The 19076-nt window shown below is 54.3% G+C and overlaps 7 protein-coding genes across 7 annotated transcripts; 4 read left to right on the plus strand and 3 right to left on the minus strand.

Annotated features, from left to right (window-relative positions):
* Positions 1 to 432: 432 nt before the first annotated feature.
* J4E84_002034 (uncharacterized protein) lies at positions 433 to 3247 on the minus strand (the record flags this gene model as incomplete). Its single annotated transcript, XM_049384663.1, has 3 exons — positions 433 to 1390; positions 1435 to 3028; positions 3088 to 3247. The coding sequence occupies 3 exons, from the start codon at positions 3245 to 3247 to the stop codon at positions 433 to 435; spliced, it is 2712 nt and encodes a 903-aa protein (XP_049248019.1).
* A 1534-nt stretch (positions 3248 to 4781) lies between these two features.
* On the plus strand, positions 4782 to 7189 carry BTN1 (battenin CLN3 protein; the record flags this gene model as incomplete). The annotated part of the gene is made up of 5 exons (XM_049384664.1): positions 4782 to 4884; positions 4956 to 5691; positions 5741 to 6191; positions 6531 to 6731; positions 6791 to 7189. The coding sequence occupies 5 exons, from the start codon at positions 4782 to 4784 to the stop codon at positions 7187 to 7189; spliced, it is 1890 nt and encodes a 629-aa protein (XP_049248020.1).
* A 599-nt stretch (positions 7190 to 7788) lies between these two features.
* On the plus strand, positions 7789 to 9087 carry J4E84_002036 (uncharacterized protein; the record flags this gene model as incomplete). The annotated part of the gene is made up of 2 exons (XM_049384665.1): positions 7789 to 8301; positions 8842 to 9087. The coding sequence occupies 2 exons, from the start codon at positions 7789 to 7791 to the stop codon at positions 9085 to 9087; spliced, it is 759 nt and encodes a 252-aa protein (XP_049248021.1).
* Positions 9088 to 9624: 537 nt separating this feature from the next.
* Positions 9625 to 10509, minus strand: ATP5 (ATP synthase F0 subcomplex subunit OSCP atp5; the record flags this gene model as incomplete). Its single annotated transcript, XM_049384666.1, has 3 exons — positions 9625 to 9831; positions 9918 to 10235; positions 10336 to 10509. The coding sequence occupies 3 exons, from the start codon at positions 10507 to 10509 to the stop codon at positions 9625 to 9627; spliced, it is 699 nt and encodes a 232-aa protein (XP_049248022.1).
* An 824-nt stretch (positions 10510 to 11333) lies between these two features.
* J4E84_002038 (uncharacterized protein) lies at positions 11334 to 12524 on the plus strand (the record flags this gene model as incomplete). Its single annotated transcript, XM_049384667.1, has 1 exon — positions 11334 to 12524. One exon carries the CDS (start codon positions 11334 to 11336, stop codon positions 12522 to 12524), a length of 1191 nt encoding a protein of 396 aa, XP_049248023.1.
* A 423-nt stretch (positions 12525 to 12947) lies between these two features.
* On the minus strand, positions 12948 to 14384 carry J4E84_002039 (uncharacterized protein; the record flags this gene model as incomplete). The annotated part of the gene is made up of 1 exon (XM_049384668.1): positions 12948 to 14384. The coding sequence occupies one exon, from the start codon at positions 14382 to 14384 to the stop codon at positions 12948 to 12950; it is 1437 nt and encodes a 478-aa protein (XP_049248024.1).
* Positions 14385 to 16939: 2555 nt separating this feature from the next.
* J4E84_002040 (uncharacterized protein) lies at positions 16940 to 18736 on the plus strand (the record flags this gene model as incomplete). Its single annotated transcript, XM_049384669.1, has 1 exon — positions 16940 to 18736. One exon carries the CDS (start codon positions 16940 to 16942, stop codon positions 18734 to 18736), a length of 1797 nt encoding a protein of 598 aa, XP_049248025.1.
* Positions 18737 to 19076: the final 340 nt, after the last annotated feature.

Here is a 19076-nt window from a genome sequence, read left to right on the forward strand (position 1 = left end):
AAGGATCAAATGCACACCACGCAAATGGGATAGACTGCTCTTGCTTAAGGTGCGTACACGCAAGCCCGGGGTACGTCCAGGCCGCTATCGCTCTGGTACTGCGGTGTGTGATCGCCGCGGGATTGGTTACCACTCCCCACGTGTGGCTGACCTGATAACAACGCAGTGCAGCCATAGGCGTACAGTTGGAAAAGCACTCAGCAACACAGATAGATAATGCGAAAAGTAAAAGTTTTTTTCATGTCGTGTGCAACTCCTCATTACATCGTTTCCCAGAATTCGCCGACGCTATGTGCAATCCTACGCCAGACTCAAGCTATAAAGATGCGGGTATCTAGCAATGCTAAAATCATCCTGCGCTACAAATGCCATGCTAAATCACTCTCCAGACGGCCGTTATATGTCATGGACCTTGATCCATCCAACTAAATCTCAAGCATGCAGTTTGGTCATGCCATTGACCCTGTGCGTGTTGTCGATTCCCCTTTGCAAAGCAAGCAGAGTCGCGCTGGCATCCAATCGTCGCTTCAATGCCGCCGCTGTTCGTTCCTGTCCTCGGCTGCCGATGCCTTCCTCAACCCATCGAATCTTATTGATCATGAAGCTGAGACCCTCATGAGCCTTGCTCTTCCTGCTCGAGATGCCATATTCGACGGAACCGGTGTACTCCTGAAGTTGCGGCAAGACGAGTATCTCAATTTGCAAGTCCATATCGGCGGGTGGTGTCACAGGGGCCGCTGGCACCTTTGTTAGAACATCAGCGGCGTCGGCTGGATCATTGGGCGCAGTGATGCGTGGGTCGAGCATAGTGACGTCGACAGTATCATCCCATTCACCACGGATCCATCCAGAGTGGATCGCAGCAGCAATAGGATCTGAATCGTCGCGATACACGCGCGCACCCCAAAGATGCCTCTCCAACACGACGTGCTGGCGTTGTCGTGGCTTCAGGTAGTACCGCGGCACTCTGATAGTAAAGGTGCAATTGATGGGATTGACGTCGAAACGAGGCAGTCGTTGAGGTTTCGAGGCGTATCCGAACTGGTCATCTAGCGATGAGTTGGGCTTGGGAAGCTCTGTCTTTGCATCGTACAGCTGTGATCCAAGATGTTTGCGAGGGCGTTTCGCAGCATCGTCAAGAACAGGCTGTACGTCGTGGACCTTGGTCAGGATCTTTGTTACTTGCTGCAACGGCTGAAGGTTAGGTCGAGGGGTGTGGTGGTGGTGATGATGGTGATGAGGGTTTCCTCCAATGTGATGGTGGTGATGAACTGATTGGCCTGGGCCAGCTTGTGGTAGACTGGGGTGTCGCCCGTTAATGGTAGTTGAGGTTGGCTGGATCGACGTGTCTTCGTCAGGCTTGTGTTGGTGGTGATGGTGATGGTGGTGACTATACTGTTAGTACGCATCTTGTATGGCATTGAGGGAACTCACTGATGATGATGGTGCTTGTTCCGTTTGGTCCCACGCGCACCGGGTGTTCCTCTACCATCAGCATTCTCGATGTCGAAGATTCCCTCTTCATCCTTGACTCGCTTCGGCTTCCTTCCTTGCTGAGAACCGATTCTTCTCATCATTTCGCCGTTGTCCGATTCGAATGAGCCCTGGCCGTTCTGTGGCATGGGACTTCCCCGCGATGGGGTCGTCGATCCCAGCCCGCTGCCGAGACCGGAGAACATGCGCCCGAATTCGCTCTTGATTCCAGGATCTTTGCCAACGGACAAGGGCTGCGCCGAGGCACCTTGAACAGCCTGTGGAAGCGGAGACGCTCTGCCCGTTCGTCTGCTCGCCTCCAAACCAAAGCCAATGTGCGATTTCGAGTGTTGCATGGCCTCGCCCATCCTGGAAGGCTGGTCGTAGAGCGATCTTCCGCTGGAGGATAGAGAGCGTGCGAGTGGCTCGGTCCTCTGTCGCTCTAGGGAGTTGGGGTCGGAGGTAGGAGGAGCGTGGTACTGCTCGACTACGCGATGGCCCAACTGGTCTACACTGCGTCGCAACATATCCTCTGAACTTTGGGCGCCGTATCGGGGAGCGCCTAGCATGGATGGGGGGTACGGGCCATAGGTGCGATGCATCGGCGGAGGTTCCTCTGCGCGACTGTCATGAGGAGGTTCATGGACAGCACCGGTGGGCGCTGATTGCCGCCACAGACTGCGTGGAGGTTCGGATGAGCCAGAGATGTTGCGCTGCGCCTGCGGTGGACTGAAGCCAGACTGCGACACAGGGTGAACAGTCACGGGCCGATCCCTCTCAGAAGCATTGTGGTTTGTGCCTGCTAAGAGTTCTGCAGCATTGGGCCTTGCGTGATGCGACTCCCCCAGTGTGCGCCGCCGCTCCTCGTTTGGCCCGTAGGCGCTGCGCCGGCCTGGGAACCCGTCGTACGAAGATCTGCCCTCTTGTTCGGTGTTTGCCAGAGGGCCCATCGGTTGGCTGTTCGGTCGGGGTGGGACATTCGCGGCCGGCTGTCGACCTGTATCCTGCGCATAGGGGCGGTGGCCGGCGAAGTTCATGGGCTTGTAGGGTTGTGTCGTTGGTGGCAGCGACTGGCGGCCCGGATCAGGCGAGCCATGGTTGCTGTAGGACTGTCTGGGTGAGCCGGCCGAGAAGGCATGGCCTTCAGATGGCCGCGAGGTATTGCTGCCGTACATGTTGCGCTCTGGGGTGGGTTGACGGCGAAACAGAGGGAAATCCGACCGTGAACCAGCGGGCAGGCCACGTCGAGGCGAAGGTGGCTGCATGCTGTGGCCGTTGGGTACTGGGGCGTTGGTGGGAGGCGAGGGCTGTGATTGCGCTGTTTGGTTGAGCGCACCTGTGTCACCGCCGCCGCCGATAAGAGATGAGATGGACATGCTGCTTCCCGGTCGCAACGCCTGACCTAGGCCAGGAAGCTCTCTGTTGGCGCCAAAGTTGGAGGTGTATTGTGGACGCTGCGACTGGGATGCATGGAGATGCTGCTGTGTGGGGGACGATGGAGGAGGCATTTGGGGCCGCGCGAAGGATGGTGGAGGTGGAGGTTCGTGAGACGGGCCTGGGGGAGAGTTAGTTTGGGACAAAGCTTGACCATTGCTTTTGGGAGCGGGGCTGTACCATAGGGGTTCGGAGAGCTGGCAGCGTTCAGCGACGAGGCGCGCGCAGCATCGAAGCTATAGGGCGCCGGGGCTGGAGGGTTGTTGGAAGTGGACATTTGCGGTGGAGGGTGCGACTGGGAGTGATGAGTCTCGTAGTGTATCGGTCGCGCTAAAGACATGGATCAGCACAAGCTCGGACGGCGAGTCGCGACTTTTCGAAAGAGGTTTAGAGGCCCGCGGATCGTGCATTAGCTAGGAGCCACATCTGCGGAGTGCGCCATAGAATTCGCCAGACCCATGCCATCTCCACCGACAAATGGCGCGCACCGTTGAGCAAACGCAGATGTTGGTGTGGCTCAGGATGGCATGGCGACACTAGTAGGGAAAGACTGCCTGCATTTGCCTGCGTCGATATGAGGGCGACAGGCGGTGAAGTGCTTTTTCGCAATTGACGTGTCATGCAGCAATCCATGCAGGCAATGCCTTCCCACTACCGTCTCTTGCCTGTTCCTCGAGCGCCAGACAGCCACGCGAGCGGTGCCACAGACTTGAGACATACAGGTCGAAATGCAGCCTGGATGACGGGGCACCTTTTGTGAACTGGTGAGAGCTACAAAAATTGTACACATGCATGTCCAGGCTACACAGACCCTCCGTCCCCCGTGCGTACTGCGCAGATGTGTTCTCCAAGACATTTGTGGAAATGGTAGCCCGTACCTGTATTTGACCAGCCACCCTGCCCTTGTCCCTCATTCTGGCCTTGCGGCGCATTATTACCAGCCGGTAGTCCTTGACTACTGCGTCGAACGTGTTGTGGTCCTGAAGGAAAGAATGGGTCGCGCCGGGGCATCGAGTACGGGTCGACTGCATACGGAGCGTGGAGTGGCTGTTGCGGTTGTGGTTGTGAGGCTGGCGGGTGGCCTGGGTAGGCTTGCGTCGTTTGCGGGTGGTAGTTCATAGGGCGATCTGGTGGTCGTTGGTAGGGCGGCGGGCGGTCCATAGTCGGCTTGGGCTCATCGGAGAGGTGGTGAGGATGAAAGTGTCGCAAGTACGGGATAGCAGTACACGCTCTCGCTCGCTAGCGTATTACGGAGAGTACAATGGTCGTCGTCGTGTGGAGGGGTGCGGCCCAGAGCGAGCAGCAGTATTGCAGAAGAAAAGAAGCCTCGAGCATGCGAGGAAACGAGAAGGCGCAATGGGACCAAGCGCCACGATCCCTGTAGGACTCTAGCGCAGCCCCGCATGCAGCGACAAAAGCGAGAGCCCGACTAGAGGGCAGGCACTGGCGATGTGATAGGGCTGCTTCCCACAAAGCGCCTACACGCCCACACGGCCACAGGACGTTTGCTCGCCTCAAAGCCCTCAGGCGCATGATGATGCGTATACCAGAGGGCCCCTGGCCATAGTTCGTCGTAGCCCCGCCCAGACTGCCCGCTCTGCGCACAAAAAGAAATACCCATGCTCGTCGGAACATGCGACGCCCGTTCCCATGCAGCCCGTTCCTGAATCGTTCCTTCCAGTTGACCGCCTCGCGCCAAGCCCGATCGGCAGGTGCACCCATCCATGTCCGAGTCCAGCCCAGCCATCAACACCGGTACAGCCAGCAGCTGCCCCTCGTCATCTGAGGCGCGTGACACGTGCCCGTAGCTTTCACCCCCAAACCTGCGATATGTGAAGTAACACCAGCCTCTGCATCCTATGCCGCTTCTCCCCATGCCTGGCTCTCCCGCGTCTTCCTGGGCCGTCTACCGTGCGCGCCTCAAGGCTGTGTTCCACGGCGCCGACCCACGCGTGTGCGCCGCCTTCTGGTTGTTCGGTATGCATGCACCTGAACCCCCCAAAGAGGGGCACCAACACTGTCCGCTCCACCGCGACTAACACGCCCAGGCCTCATTAACAACGTGCTCTACGTAATCATCCTCTCCGCCGCCCTCGACCTCGTCGGCCCAAATGTCCCCAAAGGCGTCGTGCTCCTCGCCGATGTCATTCCCTCGTTCCTCGCCAAATTGTGCGCCCCGTACTTTATCCACAAGATCCCCTACAATGTGCGCATCGTCATATTCGTCGCTCTCTCCGTATGCGGCATGCTCATCATCGCCCTCACGCCTCCACTGCAGGACTCGGGGACCATCGCCATCAAGATGTGCGGAGTGATGCTTGCCAGTCTGAGCAGTGGAGCTGGCGAACTGAGCTTCCTTGGCCTGACACATTACTACGGCCACTTTGCTCTGGCTTCCTGGGGCTCGGGCACGGGAGGCGCCGGCTTGATTGGTGCTGGAGCCTACGCCATTGCGACCAACACGCTCGGCATCACCCCTCGTACAAGTCTACTCGTCTTTTCCTTCTTGCCGCAAATCATGGTGCTGAGCTTCTTCATTATCCTTCCACTCGGCCCGCTGCGCGCTGGCATCCAGAAACAAGGCGACTATGAAGCCATCGATGACCATGGGGACGATGAGGAAGAGGAAGTAGGCCCGGCGCAGGAACAAGACGACCTGTTGTCTTCCTCCATGCACTCGGCTTCAGGCCGCAGTTTCCCCTCTGTCACTAACACCGGTGCTAATAGTGCGCTGAGTAGCTTTCGCGCAAACCTCAACCGCGCGCGAGGCCTGTTCTTCCCATAGTAAGCCCGATCCTTGAAATCTCATCCACTCCAGACTAACGCATCACAGTATGCTGCCCCTCCTTCTTGTCTACATCGCCGAGTACACTATCAACCAGGGCGTCGCACCCACTCTGCTCTTCCCTCTCGAATCCTCTCCTTTCGACGAATACCGCTCCTTCTATAGCACCTATGGCGCTATCTACCAGGTCGGTGTCTTTATCTCGCGATCCTCCACACCCTTCATACGCATACACCACCTCTACGTCCCGTCATTTCTTCAAGTCGCCAACCTCATTGTCCTCGCGTTGCACGCCATGTTCAATTTCATCCCGAGCTATTACATCGTTTGCGTAATCATTTTCTGGGAAGGTCTATTAGGTGGGCTGGTCTATGTCAGCACCTTTGCCGAGATTACAGACAATGTGCCGAAAGAGGATAGGGAATTCAGCCTGGGCGCGACTAGTGTGAGTGATTCTGGAGGTATCTGTATCGCTGGTTTCTTAGGCATGGCTGTTGAGGTGAGTCTGTGTCGCTGGCAAGTGAACCATGGCAGAAATTACTGCAAGCTGCAGTGAAATCCAACTATATCGACTCTGCATCCTATGACTCCAGCTTTCGCACCCCACTCTTGGAAACATTCTCGGTCTCGTTGGCGCGTTACGATAAGTGAGCAATAATGATATAATTTCAGAAACGGAACCACGGTTTAACTTCAGCTATCTATAGTATGCATTCATCTCGAACTTTTCCTCTTAGAAGCCTACACATCCTCACCGCGAGTTTCTATAAGTCACACGACTGCCCTAACCTACTACACCGTATCCATGCAGTTCACAACAAAACCGGCTGAGACCCAGGGAGTCTTCTCAACCCTCTCTCGCGCTACGTCCGACACGGAGTGCGATACGGACTCCGAGACGCTTTTCGACTCTGACGACGACTCCGACGACCGCAAGCTAGGGCAACAAGAAAAAGTCCTACCACAATACCACATCGCCGGCATACTAGTAGGATGGCAACCCGATAAAGACTTCATCGCTTCCTATCCCGCACAAATCGTTAGTTGCCCTCTCAATCGTCAAACTACGGTGGAAACTTGCTAACACCTACTCACTAGATCGGAACCACAGTCATGGATGACGGCGTCGAGGTTAATCCAATCGTCAACAGCTCGGTTGATGTAGCGAACTTGCGCCTCGAAGTGAGGGGCAGGTCGGGCAAAGAAGCCCGGGAGAAGTTGCGGGTTAGCCCTGTTAGCATTTTTGACGGGTTGGGGCCGTGGGAGAAGGAGTGGGATGATATGTGTGGGTGTGAGGGGAGTGAGGACTGTTCGCGTATCGATGACGGGGATAGGGACGAGGAGGTGGGTTTGGACATCATCATGGAAGATGCAGACGGCTTTGCCAGGAAAACTGTCTGCGATGAAGATAACGAAGATGGCGACTCCGTCATAGATGTCGACGAGAAGGTGGGCGTCGAGCCTTGCGTTGGCATAGAGTATGTTTGGCAAGCTTAATTCGGTCGGTCGGGCATTTGAGGGCAGTTAGGCATCAGTCTTCACACACGCACATTCTATTTCAAATTGTTATATCCAAAGTGTTTCATCGCTACATCCCTATTTTCGCCATCCTGACTATGGCGATCCCATGCGCAATCCCATGACGCCGTTCGCCTGATTTCCCACTCCTTAGCGACATCGTGATACACGTCACGAGCTGATCCACTTTTCCTCTCCAAAACCATGGTCCCTCCATTCGTCTGCCTACACGTGAGCCTATGAGTGAACTACAGTTAGCAATACGACAGTAGGGAGTCATGTTAGAGACACGTATAGTAAATGTGTGGCATGCGTTTCTTTCTCTTTCTGAAATACCCTTTTCGATCCCCATTTTGCATACCAACTCAACCTAATACCCATAGATATACTACGTTGAACGAAGAATGCTTTCAAGTTGGTATTCGTCCGAAAGTACTGCTATCAATATGCCCGCGCAACTATTGCGCAACCCAAAAACCTGGCACATCGCCACGTTAGCCCCAGGTTTCGACAACTCTCGTCTCCGCTTCCCGATTCTCGTTGTAAGTATACTCCCGTGTACTCCGGAAATCCGTAGCATGAAAGAGAGACTATCTAACAAGCAAAACCAGGCCACCAACGACACCAGCAGCAAAACTCTTATCTCCTCTCAAAGCGAGTTAGACACCCTGCTCAAAACGCACTACGGGGATGCCTCATCCAATATGCTCACCACAACCTCTTCATCGCCACAAAGAAACGACAGCGTAGTAGACCTATCCACCGCAACCGACAAAACCCCATCAAATCCCCTTACCGACGACTACCTCACACCCTTATCCTCCCATTTCGTCGACGGAGAACTAGTATGTACAGGCGGTCTTGCGATCGAACATCCAGAGTACCCAGACTCTTCCAGTGCTTCAGATTCTTCAGGTTCTTCAGATTCCTCAGACTACGCCAAATGGCTGAAAAGAGTCGGGACTGAAGAAGTATATGGAGGCGATGGGCGGTCTTTTACGGTAAAACTGGGTGCAAGGAGGTGGAGGAGGAAGAATCAGATGAAGAAGGCTGTGTCCAGGCTGAGGAAGAGGCTGCTGTTTTTTGGTACAGTTTGATATCTTTTTCTTGCTATTCGCTGTTTTTGAGTAATGCGAAATTATACCCAATCGAATTGAATCTTTTACAAATGAGTAAATGCTGCGCCTACCCACGTCCTTGGTTGGAAGTGCCTCGCCGCTGTCTTCCCAAGTGGCTAAACCGCGCTGTGGTGGTGAACCATAGTTCAGATATCCCCAACCACGTATGGCCAGAATCGAGACAAACATTCACTGCGAACATCGTGTATGACCCATGAAGAACCCTGCGTATTTTCTCTTCATTCAAGAACTATACCATTTACCGTACGCATTCACGATCAACCAAGCACACTACAATGTCACCAAATACGACTGCAACATCAGCGCCCACACTTGAGGGGTTTCCTTACCAACGAACCCTCTGCATCCGCGAGATCGAACAGACACCCATTTCGCTTATGAAATTCCCTCTGATGATTGTAAGTATGCGATAACCTTCGCATGTCATCCAACCCCTTCAGAAACAGTATTTGACATTGCAACAACTTTTGGAGCATACTAACTTCCCCGCAGATCGAACCCATTTACGAAGGTCCCGGAAAGGAGACCACCGAAGAGGTACATACCCTAGAGCGCCTCTACGAGCTACTCAAAAAGTATTATGCCTTCCTGGCCAAAGCTTTGTCTGAGAAGCGTAGGTGCGACGAATGGCTGGTTCCGAAGCCATACGATGCTGCTGCGTGGGCTGCGACCAATGGAGATGAGCCGTGTGTGCTACCGAGCATACGCGTGCGTTTTCCAGAATTCTTCGACGACTAGAGGAAAGTTGTTTACTTCAACCCGGAAAACAAAGTATGAACAGAACAATACGTCGGTGGACGTCTTGGGGATTCGCGTGATAGGTAGGGGCCACCTCATACAAGGGAAATACTGGACGGGTCTGCAGACTACATTAAGATGAGTACACGCAAAGTGGGTGTGTTAACATCGACGTAGACCCCAGGGTGTTCACCTTTTCTCTATGTTGACATGGGGGCTGTGCCAATGTGATAGTGTATTGTAGCGCGGTAGATAGCTGGCATTCGTCGGTTCTAGGAATATTGAGACGGTATCCGGTGAGCTGGCAGAGCACATTCATTCCTACACATGTTGGTGGAACACGAGCTCGATAGTTGACTGTCTTCTGTATAATATCAGCTACTCCAAAATATTTCTTAACAAATCCAAGCTAAAGTCGTCATTCGATCATGGCGCGTCGCCAGGTGGTAGACGGTAGTAAATTGCTCTTTTCCAAGACTCATCTAGAATACACATGCCTACCCCTCACATCCATCGCCATGCGCTCTCGCTCTATATTTACAAAGTATCCTTGAGGAGCTTGTTCATCTTGGCCATCTTTGCGGCGACGGACTTGTCGATGGTGCGGTCGGCGATCTCGACGATGAGTCCACCGCGGATCTCGGGGTTGACCTTGGGGACGACCTTGAGGGTCTGGCCGTTGGCGACGTATTGCGAGTTCTTGATGGCGTTCTCGAGGCGGCTGATGGTCTTGTTGTCGAGGGGCTGCGCACTGTTAGTTATTTGGTCCCTGAAACACCCTCCTCCCTTCTTGGGGTCTGTCCTTCCATCCCATCTCGGAATCAACGTACCGCAGCGCTGGTGACGGTCAGCTCGACCTCACCACGGTGCGCACCCATGAGCACACCGAACTTCTCTACGACACCCTGTAGTACGCCCAATCGGTTGTTCTCAGCGAGTGTGGCGAGGAAGTTCTTGACAATGCCGTCCTTGTCAGCGCCGCCAATGTGCTTCTGGAGCTCCTGGACAATCTGCTGCTTGTCTGAGACGGAGAGCGAGGGGGCGTGGAGGATCTGGGTAAGCTTGGCGTCCTTCTGGAAAACGCCCTGGAGAGCCTGGAGAGACTTTGCGGTGGGGTCGAGGGCGTTGGTCTTGGAGGCCGCGGTGTACTGCCACAATTGTTAGCCAAGCTCTTGCTCCCCAGCTATTGGCCAGTTTTCCATCCGTCTATCATCGCCAGAATGCCAATTGGAGTCGTGGAAAGCGTACCAGAGCGCTCGCGTAGGTTCCGTCGACGCCAAAGAGGGCAACCGGGGGCTTGTTGGCAGAGCCAGTCGGGGCGGCGGCGGCAGCGTAGCTTCGGGTGGCAGCGTAGCGGGCGGCCATTGGGGCGCGGGGCGCACCCGCCCGGAAAGCGGTGCTGAAGGCACGAGCGGCAGACATGGTGGGTAGAGGGGAGATGGATTGCGGGATGGGGCTGCGTTCGGAGCGCGGGTGCAGTTGAGGATGCTGCGATGAGGTTTCTGAGCCCGGCTCGGCACTGGCTGCGACTAGCACCGATTGGGTCGCGGGACCTGGAATCTCACCCAACCACGGCGCAACTCCATCAACATCTTCATCGCCTCTTTGGCATCTAATTTTACTTTCTCCTCTCTATCTAAACAGCTGCTCGCTGCTTCTGCTATTGAATTGCACTGCACAATTCCAAGGGCTGGTGTGTGAAGATCAACGTAAATATCATCCCACCTCCAAGCAACATCTTGGACCTTGGAAGAGCCGCAAGCACCTAGACCCGTACTGTAATTTATGTGATACTGTCTTTATGGTGGTACGTTGAGATGCGGCTTTCCAAGCTAAATCGATGCGCAGCAGGCGAGGCTCTCTTTCTAGTCATCCCTACCCCTCCACTGCTCGCTATCGTGGTCGTGTAGTCCAGCGATCAATCCGACTCATCACCGCAAAACCTGTAATCTCACGAGAACAATCCCATAGCCCCTCATACTTTTTGTTTGCCCACTGCTTACCATGTATACCTGTACCGACGTGTTGGTCGTTCCCTACGAAACGAGCGGCGGCCGTCCATCACCGTTCACCTTCACCTCATCATAGCTTTGCTGTGGAGACGCCCCGCCTGGCGCCGGCTATAGCGCCCTCTCTCACCTTCACATATCCTCCCTTCGCCCATCTATTAACGTCTTGCCTGCCTTAATCCTCTATCAACCACTATATATCAACCCTACTCATACCCATCGCGATCCGCATTCAATATGGAGCCATCAGTCGAGCGACCACAGACGCCTCCGCTATCGTACCTCATGACACCGCCTTCGACCGGCGGTATGGCTAAACGCGTTCGTTTCAGCAACGTCGAGTACCTTGACGTCAGTTCCAACAAAACAGGACGCGCCATCAACTTCAACGAGGGAGAGTCACCCGAGGTCTTCTTCCACGAGCCAGAGGAGACCTTCGACACCGAGATCCGCGAGAAGAGCGATGACGAGGGTAGTACCTCACCCGCAAGCAACTTCGACCTCTCTTCCCCAGTTCCAGCAGACTCGTACACCGCCAAACCCACAGCTCTCGAGAAGCACGACCCGTTCGCCTCTCTTGCTCTCGCCATTGACAGCCCCGTTTCGAACAAGGAACCGTTCCCATTCATGAACCTTCCCATCTCCGTTCGCAACATTATCTACACGCACCTCCTAGTCGTCCCCGGCCTGATCTGCGTCCGCCAAAAGCACACGGTATTCCACGACGAGAAGAAAGCGTTCCTCAACGCCGAGCGCCGCGAGTTCCTCCCTGGTATCGCATACGCACTCGTCCACCTCCATGTCGACGGACACAAAACCCGCTTCTCGCTCGTCGGCCGCACCAACATCAACATCCTCCGCGCGAACAAAGAAGTATTCGCCGAGGCCAAGGCTGTGTTGTACGGCAAGAACATGTTCGAGATCGTTAGACCAACCAACGAGCTCTGCCCACCGCCCGACTACAGTGTGAGACTGTTTCCTACCGGATGTCAGCGTCTCGTTACAAAGCTCAACATCAAGATCCGTTCCTTCTACGATCTGCACTGGTTGCTGGACGGTGGATACAACGTCATGAAGAACTACTACCGCGGCCTTGTTTCCCTCACTCTTGTTCTGGAAATGGACTCGACTAGCAAAGGCTTCGGGAAGACGTGGACTAAGAATGGTGCTGAAGAGAAGTGGGCCGACTACGTTCAGCGCCTGCGGGGAGAGATGGCGAAAGAGCTGTTCAAGAAGATGAAGGTCAAGGGTGCGGATGCGAAGATTGTTCCGGTCTGGATGAACTTGAGCGTTCTGTTCTCGGGCGAGGCATACGATGGCAACATGTGCGCTGTTGGAGATATCGGTGATGAGCAGCGAGCGAAGCAGGATGAGACCAGGCAAGGTTTGGTCGAGGCATGGGAATTGTTCAAGAAGGGTGGGAAGTAGGTTGGAGACAGTTACGGCTGAGTTGACCAGACTTGCGTCTTTACTGTCGTCTAGTATCACAAACGGATTTTGTGTACTATTACGCCATCTTGGAGATCCTTTTTGGACTTGAAGAGGTCTCGGACGAGTTTGAAGGACATCTTGAGCATAACGGCGTGGAACAGCGTACCATCGCGCATTTGCTGCAGCATACATCTTCTAGTTTGATTTACCAAGTATAAAGATTAACAGCATTACGCTTTATACCAATATCTACCAGAAAGGTCCTAGCTCCACCCAAATGCGGACTGTAGTCCTCCCAATATATGTCCAAGTCGTTATGTATCCCTGTGTCCCATCCAAAGTACCAAGCGCCGCGCTATATGATAATGCATCAAATCGTTACCACCCAATTTTTTCCGAATCCTTCAATGGCCGAGCTCCTCACAGTAGCAGTGTAAGCCATCCCGCCGCGCCAATAACCAAACTCTCAATCCACTTGTCTAAGCCGCCGGCGTGTGTAGATGGTCCGACTCCCTTACTTGTCTCCCCTATTCCGCTCGCGATCAAATCTCCAGCGTCGCGACTTCTTGTTGTAGAAGCGGAGTCTGAACGTGTTGTACTCGCGCTGTTGCTCTTTGGAAGTTTCGGAATGCTGCTGGTTTGCCCGTTGATGACCAAGGCAGTGCCTTGATCATCTAGAGAGTAGGTAGTTCCGTCGATTTCTATCGATGATCCGGGTGCGAGTGTGGTTCCATCATTCAGAACGTATTCGGTCGTTCCGTCTCGAACAGTGTGTGCATACGTCACGCCATTGATGGTCAAGGCTGGTGCGGCTGTGATCTCAGCACCGGCAGCCAGAGTGGATGTGACGCCGTTGACGACGATGACAGAACCGGATGCACTCGTGGGCATGGAGTATGTGGTCCCAGAGATCGTGAGGACGCCACCAGGTGTGAGAGTTTGGTCAGGAGCCAGAACATAGGCTGTCGTGCCGCTGACGACTTGCGCAGTAACCGATCTCCCACCGTCGAGAGTGATGGCTGATTGTCCAGCATTCAACATCGACGTCTGTCCGTTGATGACAAGGGTTGACCCATGACCCTCTGCCGGCATGCTGTAAGTCGTGCCATCGACGACAAGTGTGCTTCCTGCACTAAGCGTCTGACCAGGCGCGACAACAAAGACTGTTGAGCCTCCCACTACGGTTGCTGAGACGGCTTGACTGCCGACCGTCAAAGCGGGGGCTCCGGTAAGCGCCGGAAGGTTTGCGATAGTCTGTGTGGCACCATTGACGATAGCCCAGCCGTCCGGTGCCATGCTGACGGTGTTCCCGTTAATAGTGATCGGAGGGCCGCCCGGCTTCAACGTCTCGGATCCCAGAACATAATTTCCATTCGAATCTGGCGTGACGATCCCCCCACCAACAATGAGCACAGGTAAACCTTGCGTCGGGGCCGGGTTGAGAGCTTGCGTCGGAGCCGGATTGAACGCAACCGTGCTGCCATCTACAACAATCTGTGTTCCTCCGCCATTTGTAGGCACGACCACGGGCACGCCGTTGATGGTCTTCGTCTGCCCTCGTGTGATTGTTACGGTTCCAATGATGATCACTGGAGGAATCTGATCGTGATTATCGTCGTTCGGGCTATCGGGCCTTGCCTGAGTCGGTTTGGGAGTGTTGATGGGGAGGACCACTCCCCCAATCGTTACGTCCTTGGTCGCGGTCGCGTCCGGAATGCTCGGTGAAGTCTTCCCACCACCCTGGGTCGGCTTGGCAGTTTTGTCGGCTGGTCTATCGGGCTGGTTGGGTGATGGAGATGCAGAGTTGTCATCATGCCTATCGTCGTCGCCGTGGCTTGTGGGAGTAGGATCTGCCATTTTGGCTGACACCGTAGGGTCCACAGCATCCTTTATCGATGTATCTTCACATCTTAAACATCCCCGGACCGTGACGTGAACTGAGGTGGACTCAAAACTGGTCGCGAGATACGTGCCTGTCAAGGGCGACAGGAAGATGGGAAGCGATGATAGAGGTGGTGCAGCCGGTGCGGCGATTCCCGAGGGCAATGGACGTAAATTCGATTGAGGCGGCCTACTGTAACTACACGTAGCGATGTCCGCGCCGTGAAATTGTCTCTGGATATCTGTGTCATTTTTTAGATACTGAATTAGTTTGGAGGGTAAAGGCACGGGCTCATCCCTTCCTGGGCTTGGAGGAAGTTTTCCAGTGTGGGTTGCGATGAAGTAACTCCAGTCTGCGGATGCGGTTCTTGCAGGGGCCCAACTCGTTAAAGGTGCGACGTTTGACGAGCATTCTGCTGCTGTCATATTATACTGTGGCAAGAATACCTCTCGATATTTATCTACTCCACCAGACAGCCGGTTGTAGATGACATAAGTTGGACCTGCATCAAGGTGGAAGAATACACCTGGCGTTGGCTGTATGGTGAATGTCGGTGTCGAGCGTGTGATTATTTGACCCTCATCGAGGGTAAGAGTTTTCGTCTGGTTGACAGTCCGCTCCTCAGTGACCACAGTATCGACAGTGTTGTTGTGCAAGTAAGTAGAATACTCCGTAACAATTGTCTCGGTCACCACTATACTGGTCCATGGGTTGTAAAACTCCCCAGGATTGTAAGACGTGGTAATGGGACCATATGCTGCGATGATACATCCGGTACACACACCAGTAGGTATCGGGGAGTTGCTATCGACTGACGTGATGTTCGGGAATGGCGGCGATTGACCATAGGCATTAGATGCGACGACTGCGGACGTCATTGGTGAAACCAAGGTACTACTGAAATTCGTAGAACCCGGAGCCAGAGGAGAGGTAGGTATCTCTGGAGGAGGAACAAGGGAAAATGGCGTGGGTGTGTCCCAGGGGTGCACCTCATGAACCCAATCTAGACTGGTGACTGGGGAAAGAGATGAAGCTTGCGGCGCAGTCGAATCATGTGATGGAGTATTGGTCGAAAGTGTCGTGACTGGAAGCTCCTTGCCTAGAAACATTAGTACGAATGCCTTCAATTCGAATCCCGCTACATACCATCTGGGGTATGTTAGCTAGATGATCTCGATGGGGAAAATGACGTACCTCTCCTGTTGTACCCATTGGCGTCTGAGCCAGCCGCAACCAGTGCAGGCCCGACAAGACTGATAAATCTCCGCATCTTGCTGTGAGCCTTCCACACCAAGCGAGTGATAGTGTGAAGGTCAAGCAAGACGTTTGGGACGTAAGAGAGTACCGTAAAAGCGAAAACAGCCAGTTTCTGCCCTAAACAGTGCGAATTCGAACCATTCGATGAAGGCTATTCGGACGCATGATCAGGTTGCGATCCATGCGCGGCCCTAGCGATAGCCATGCTTAGCGGAAACACGAGGCACATACCGTTGACGCGTATGACCGCCAGGGCATCGCTGGACGGTGGACCCTCGTCTGCCGTGCTGATCAGTTGGATTTGCATGCTCTCGTAGGTCCGCCTAGAACCAAGCTTAATGCTGACATGACTTGCAATTAATTGTCTTCAGCAGCAACCGTGGCAGTCTACAACTTAGCTATCGGTAGCGCCACATGCAACGCTTGTGTCGATTTCCTGGTGTCAATCGGCATACCCTATATCACCTAGGAGATCTGCCCCGCAAGAACGATCCAGCCTTGAACCGATCTCCTGGAGGTTGGAGCGACGAACTACTGGGTTTGCCCTTTAGGGCCAAGTGAAGAGATTGCTGGGCTACGTCTCAGGTTCTCGGCAAGAACAACACGATCATGTCAGGCGAGATAGTGCGAGTTACGTGACATGTCAGCGTGCCTTAGCCGATGCGACATGCGACCACTCTGGCTGAGAGGTCGCCGTTGACTTTTGGCATGCATTTGTCGAGCGCCATTCAAAGGGAACTTGGAACCGCATGACGAAGGCGCTCAAGGCGTGGCCGCTTGGGCCGAGATGGTGTCGAAAGGAGGCTGAGAGGATCAGCGGGAAGTCGTTCCAGGGCTCCGTCATTGGGCAGGATGATGACTAACGTCGCGCTACCCCTTAGCATGCCAACGGATACGCCTCTTCCATGATACCCTCGTATCCAGCTCGATTGACCTTTGAGGCTAGCCGGACTTCCCTGCTACTGTCACCGAATCAGGCTGCACTGCCATGCCAATCTAATAATTAGGGTGGGCGATCGTCACGCGGCGCCCGCAGTTGTTGGAGTGGGTTCTTGGAGCAAAACGCCCATGAACCGCTCTGGCCTTGAAAGCTTCCGATGGCCCTGGAACCGCATTCCCGGTAGCTGAGCTGACTCAAGCCGGCATACCAAGTCGTCCGACAGACGACTCCGCCATGTGTTGCACGCTTCGCACCTTCTAAGTCGTCGACCGATCGCTGCCAGGTCCATGTAGGGACGTCTCACAACCCTCACTACCATTCGCTCGCTACACCATGCGCCTCACACCGCGCGCTACCGAGGCCCCGGAGCCGTATGTTGTGCCACCTTCGAATAAGTTCGACGGTGCCGATGGGAGCTGGAGCACCTTCAAGATAAGCGTTGGAACGCCAGGACAAGACTTTCGTGTACTGCCCAGCACAAAGGGAGGTGTTACATACGTCATTGCACCGGAAGGTTGTTTGGAGGGAGTCGACCCTACAGATTGCCCACAACTCCGAGGGATAGAGGTTTTCCAAAGCGCGCAAAGCACCGGCTTCCAGGTCGACGCGTCGACAACCTGGTCGGCGATCGGGCAATACGACGTTGATTTGGAGGATGCGCTCAACTACACAGGAAGAGGATTGTTTGGCCTGGATACCGTCACTCTAGGAGCAGCTGCGGACAGTAGCTCTTCTGTGTCGTTAACGCGCCAGGTAGTTGCTGCCGTTGCCGACCCGGATTATTATCTGGGAGTTCTGGGCCTAGGTCAGGCAAAGTCCAGCTTTAACAGTGGCAGCCAGCCGGTTGACTCGTTCCTCTACCTGCTGCGCGAAAGCAAGAAGATTCCCAGTTTTGCATATGCGTATACGGCAGGCGCAAAGTACAGGTTGAAGTCTGTATTCGGCAGTCTGATATTGGGCGGCTACGATGCGACGCGGTTCGAGACTGGCGCGAACGATTTCTCGTTCACCTTCTCACAAGACCCCTCCCGGCTCCTGACTGTTGGGGTGGACTCGATCATGGCTACAAACACGCTGCAGGGCACCTACTCCCTGACATCTGGAGCACACTTCTCTGTCATTGATTCTACTGTCCCGCATCTGTGGCTACCCGCAGACGTGTGTGCTGAGTTCGAGACAGCCTTTGGCCTGACTTATGATCCTCAAACAGACTTGTACCTTGTCAACGACACGGTCCACCAAGAACTCCTATCCAAGAACCCGACCCTCACGTTCAAGCTCGTCGACTCCCTCGAAGACACGACTACAAATTACACCAATATAGAGCTGCCGTATGCGGCATTCGACCTCCAAGCCTCGTACCCATACTACACAAACGCAACGAACTACTTCCCGATCCGCCGCGCCGCGAACGATACACAATATGCACTGGGCAGGACACTTTTACAGGAGGCATATCTCATAGTAGACTATGAGCGCGCAAACTTCACGGTTGCGCAGGCAGTCTTTCCTGATCCTCTGCCCGCATCAGACGTCATGACCATCAAATCTCCGAGTGATGCTACTGCCACGCCAGCTTCGTCTCCATCCTCAGGTCTCGGCGTAGGTGCCATCGTTGGCATAGTAGTTGGTGCAATCGCCGCTCTCGCCCTGGTCGCACTTGGTATATTTCTCTTCCGGAAGCGTCGCGGCAAGCAGCAAAAAGAGCAACGATACGAACTCGCAAGCAAGCACATATCGGAAGTTGGTTCAGGCACCGACATTCTTGCTGGCAGCCAGCCGCACAAAGCTGTGGGCCCGCAGGAACTCCACGGGACACCGTTGACTGAGCTTGCCTCTCCTGTCAACGAGCAATTCGTCGGCCATGCATATCCGCAGGATCAGAAGACAGTTATCAGCATGGCAGATGAACCACAAGAGCTGCACGGCGAGTCAATAATGCCAGTCACACCTAGATGGCGAGAGGTACAGCTGCCGCAATACCCTGGCCCACGCGAAGCGGATGCCGAGAGTAGCACAGGGCGCAGTGTGAGCGGCATAGCTAGCGACGATGGATACGCGACAGGCGAGTTTGGAGTACGCTCTGGCGTATCACCAATGACACCCCAATTCCCGCAGCATAAATATTAATGATCCGCATTGAATACTGGGCGGCAATCGTACTAAGGCGTTTGGATTTGGCGTACATCTAGAGATACCACTTGTGGATGCGGAATGGGCGGGCTTTTGGACATGAGCACACGAAACTGAATATAATAATAATCGTTCTCAAAGGCATACGATTGAGCCACCGATAACGTTGCACGCGCGAACTACGACAGCTGAATTTCTTCAACAAACGATGCCGTTGCCATTTGATACTCGGAGAAGCTTCAAAGGGTTCTGAGAGTGCACAAGCAGATTGATGCTGGTTTCCACAGACTGAAATCACCTGCCAAGAGTTACCGGGTGATCGGCTCGTAGGGCTGAA

This window comes from Alternaria hordeiaustralica (assembly GCF_023758085.1).
Source record: "Alternaria hordeiaustralica strain BMP 2776 chromosome Unknown scaffold_2, whole genome shotgun sequence".
NCBI lineage: Eukaryota > Fungi > Ascomycota > Dothideomycetes > Pleosporales > Pleosporaceae > Alternaria > Alternaria hordeiaustralica.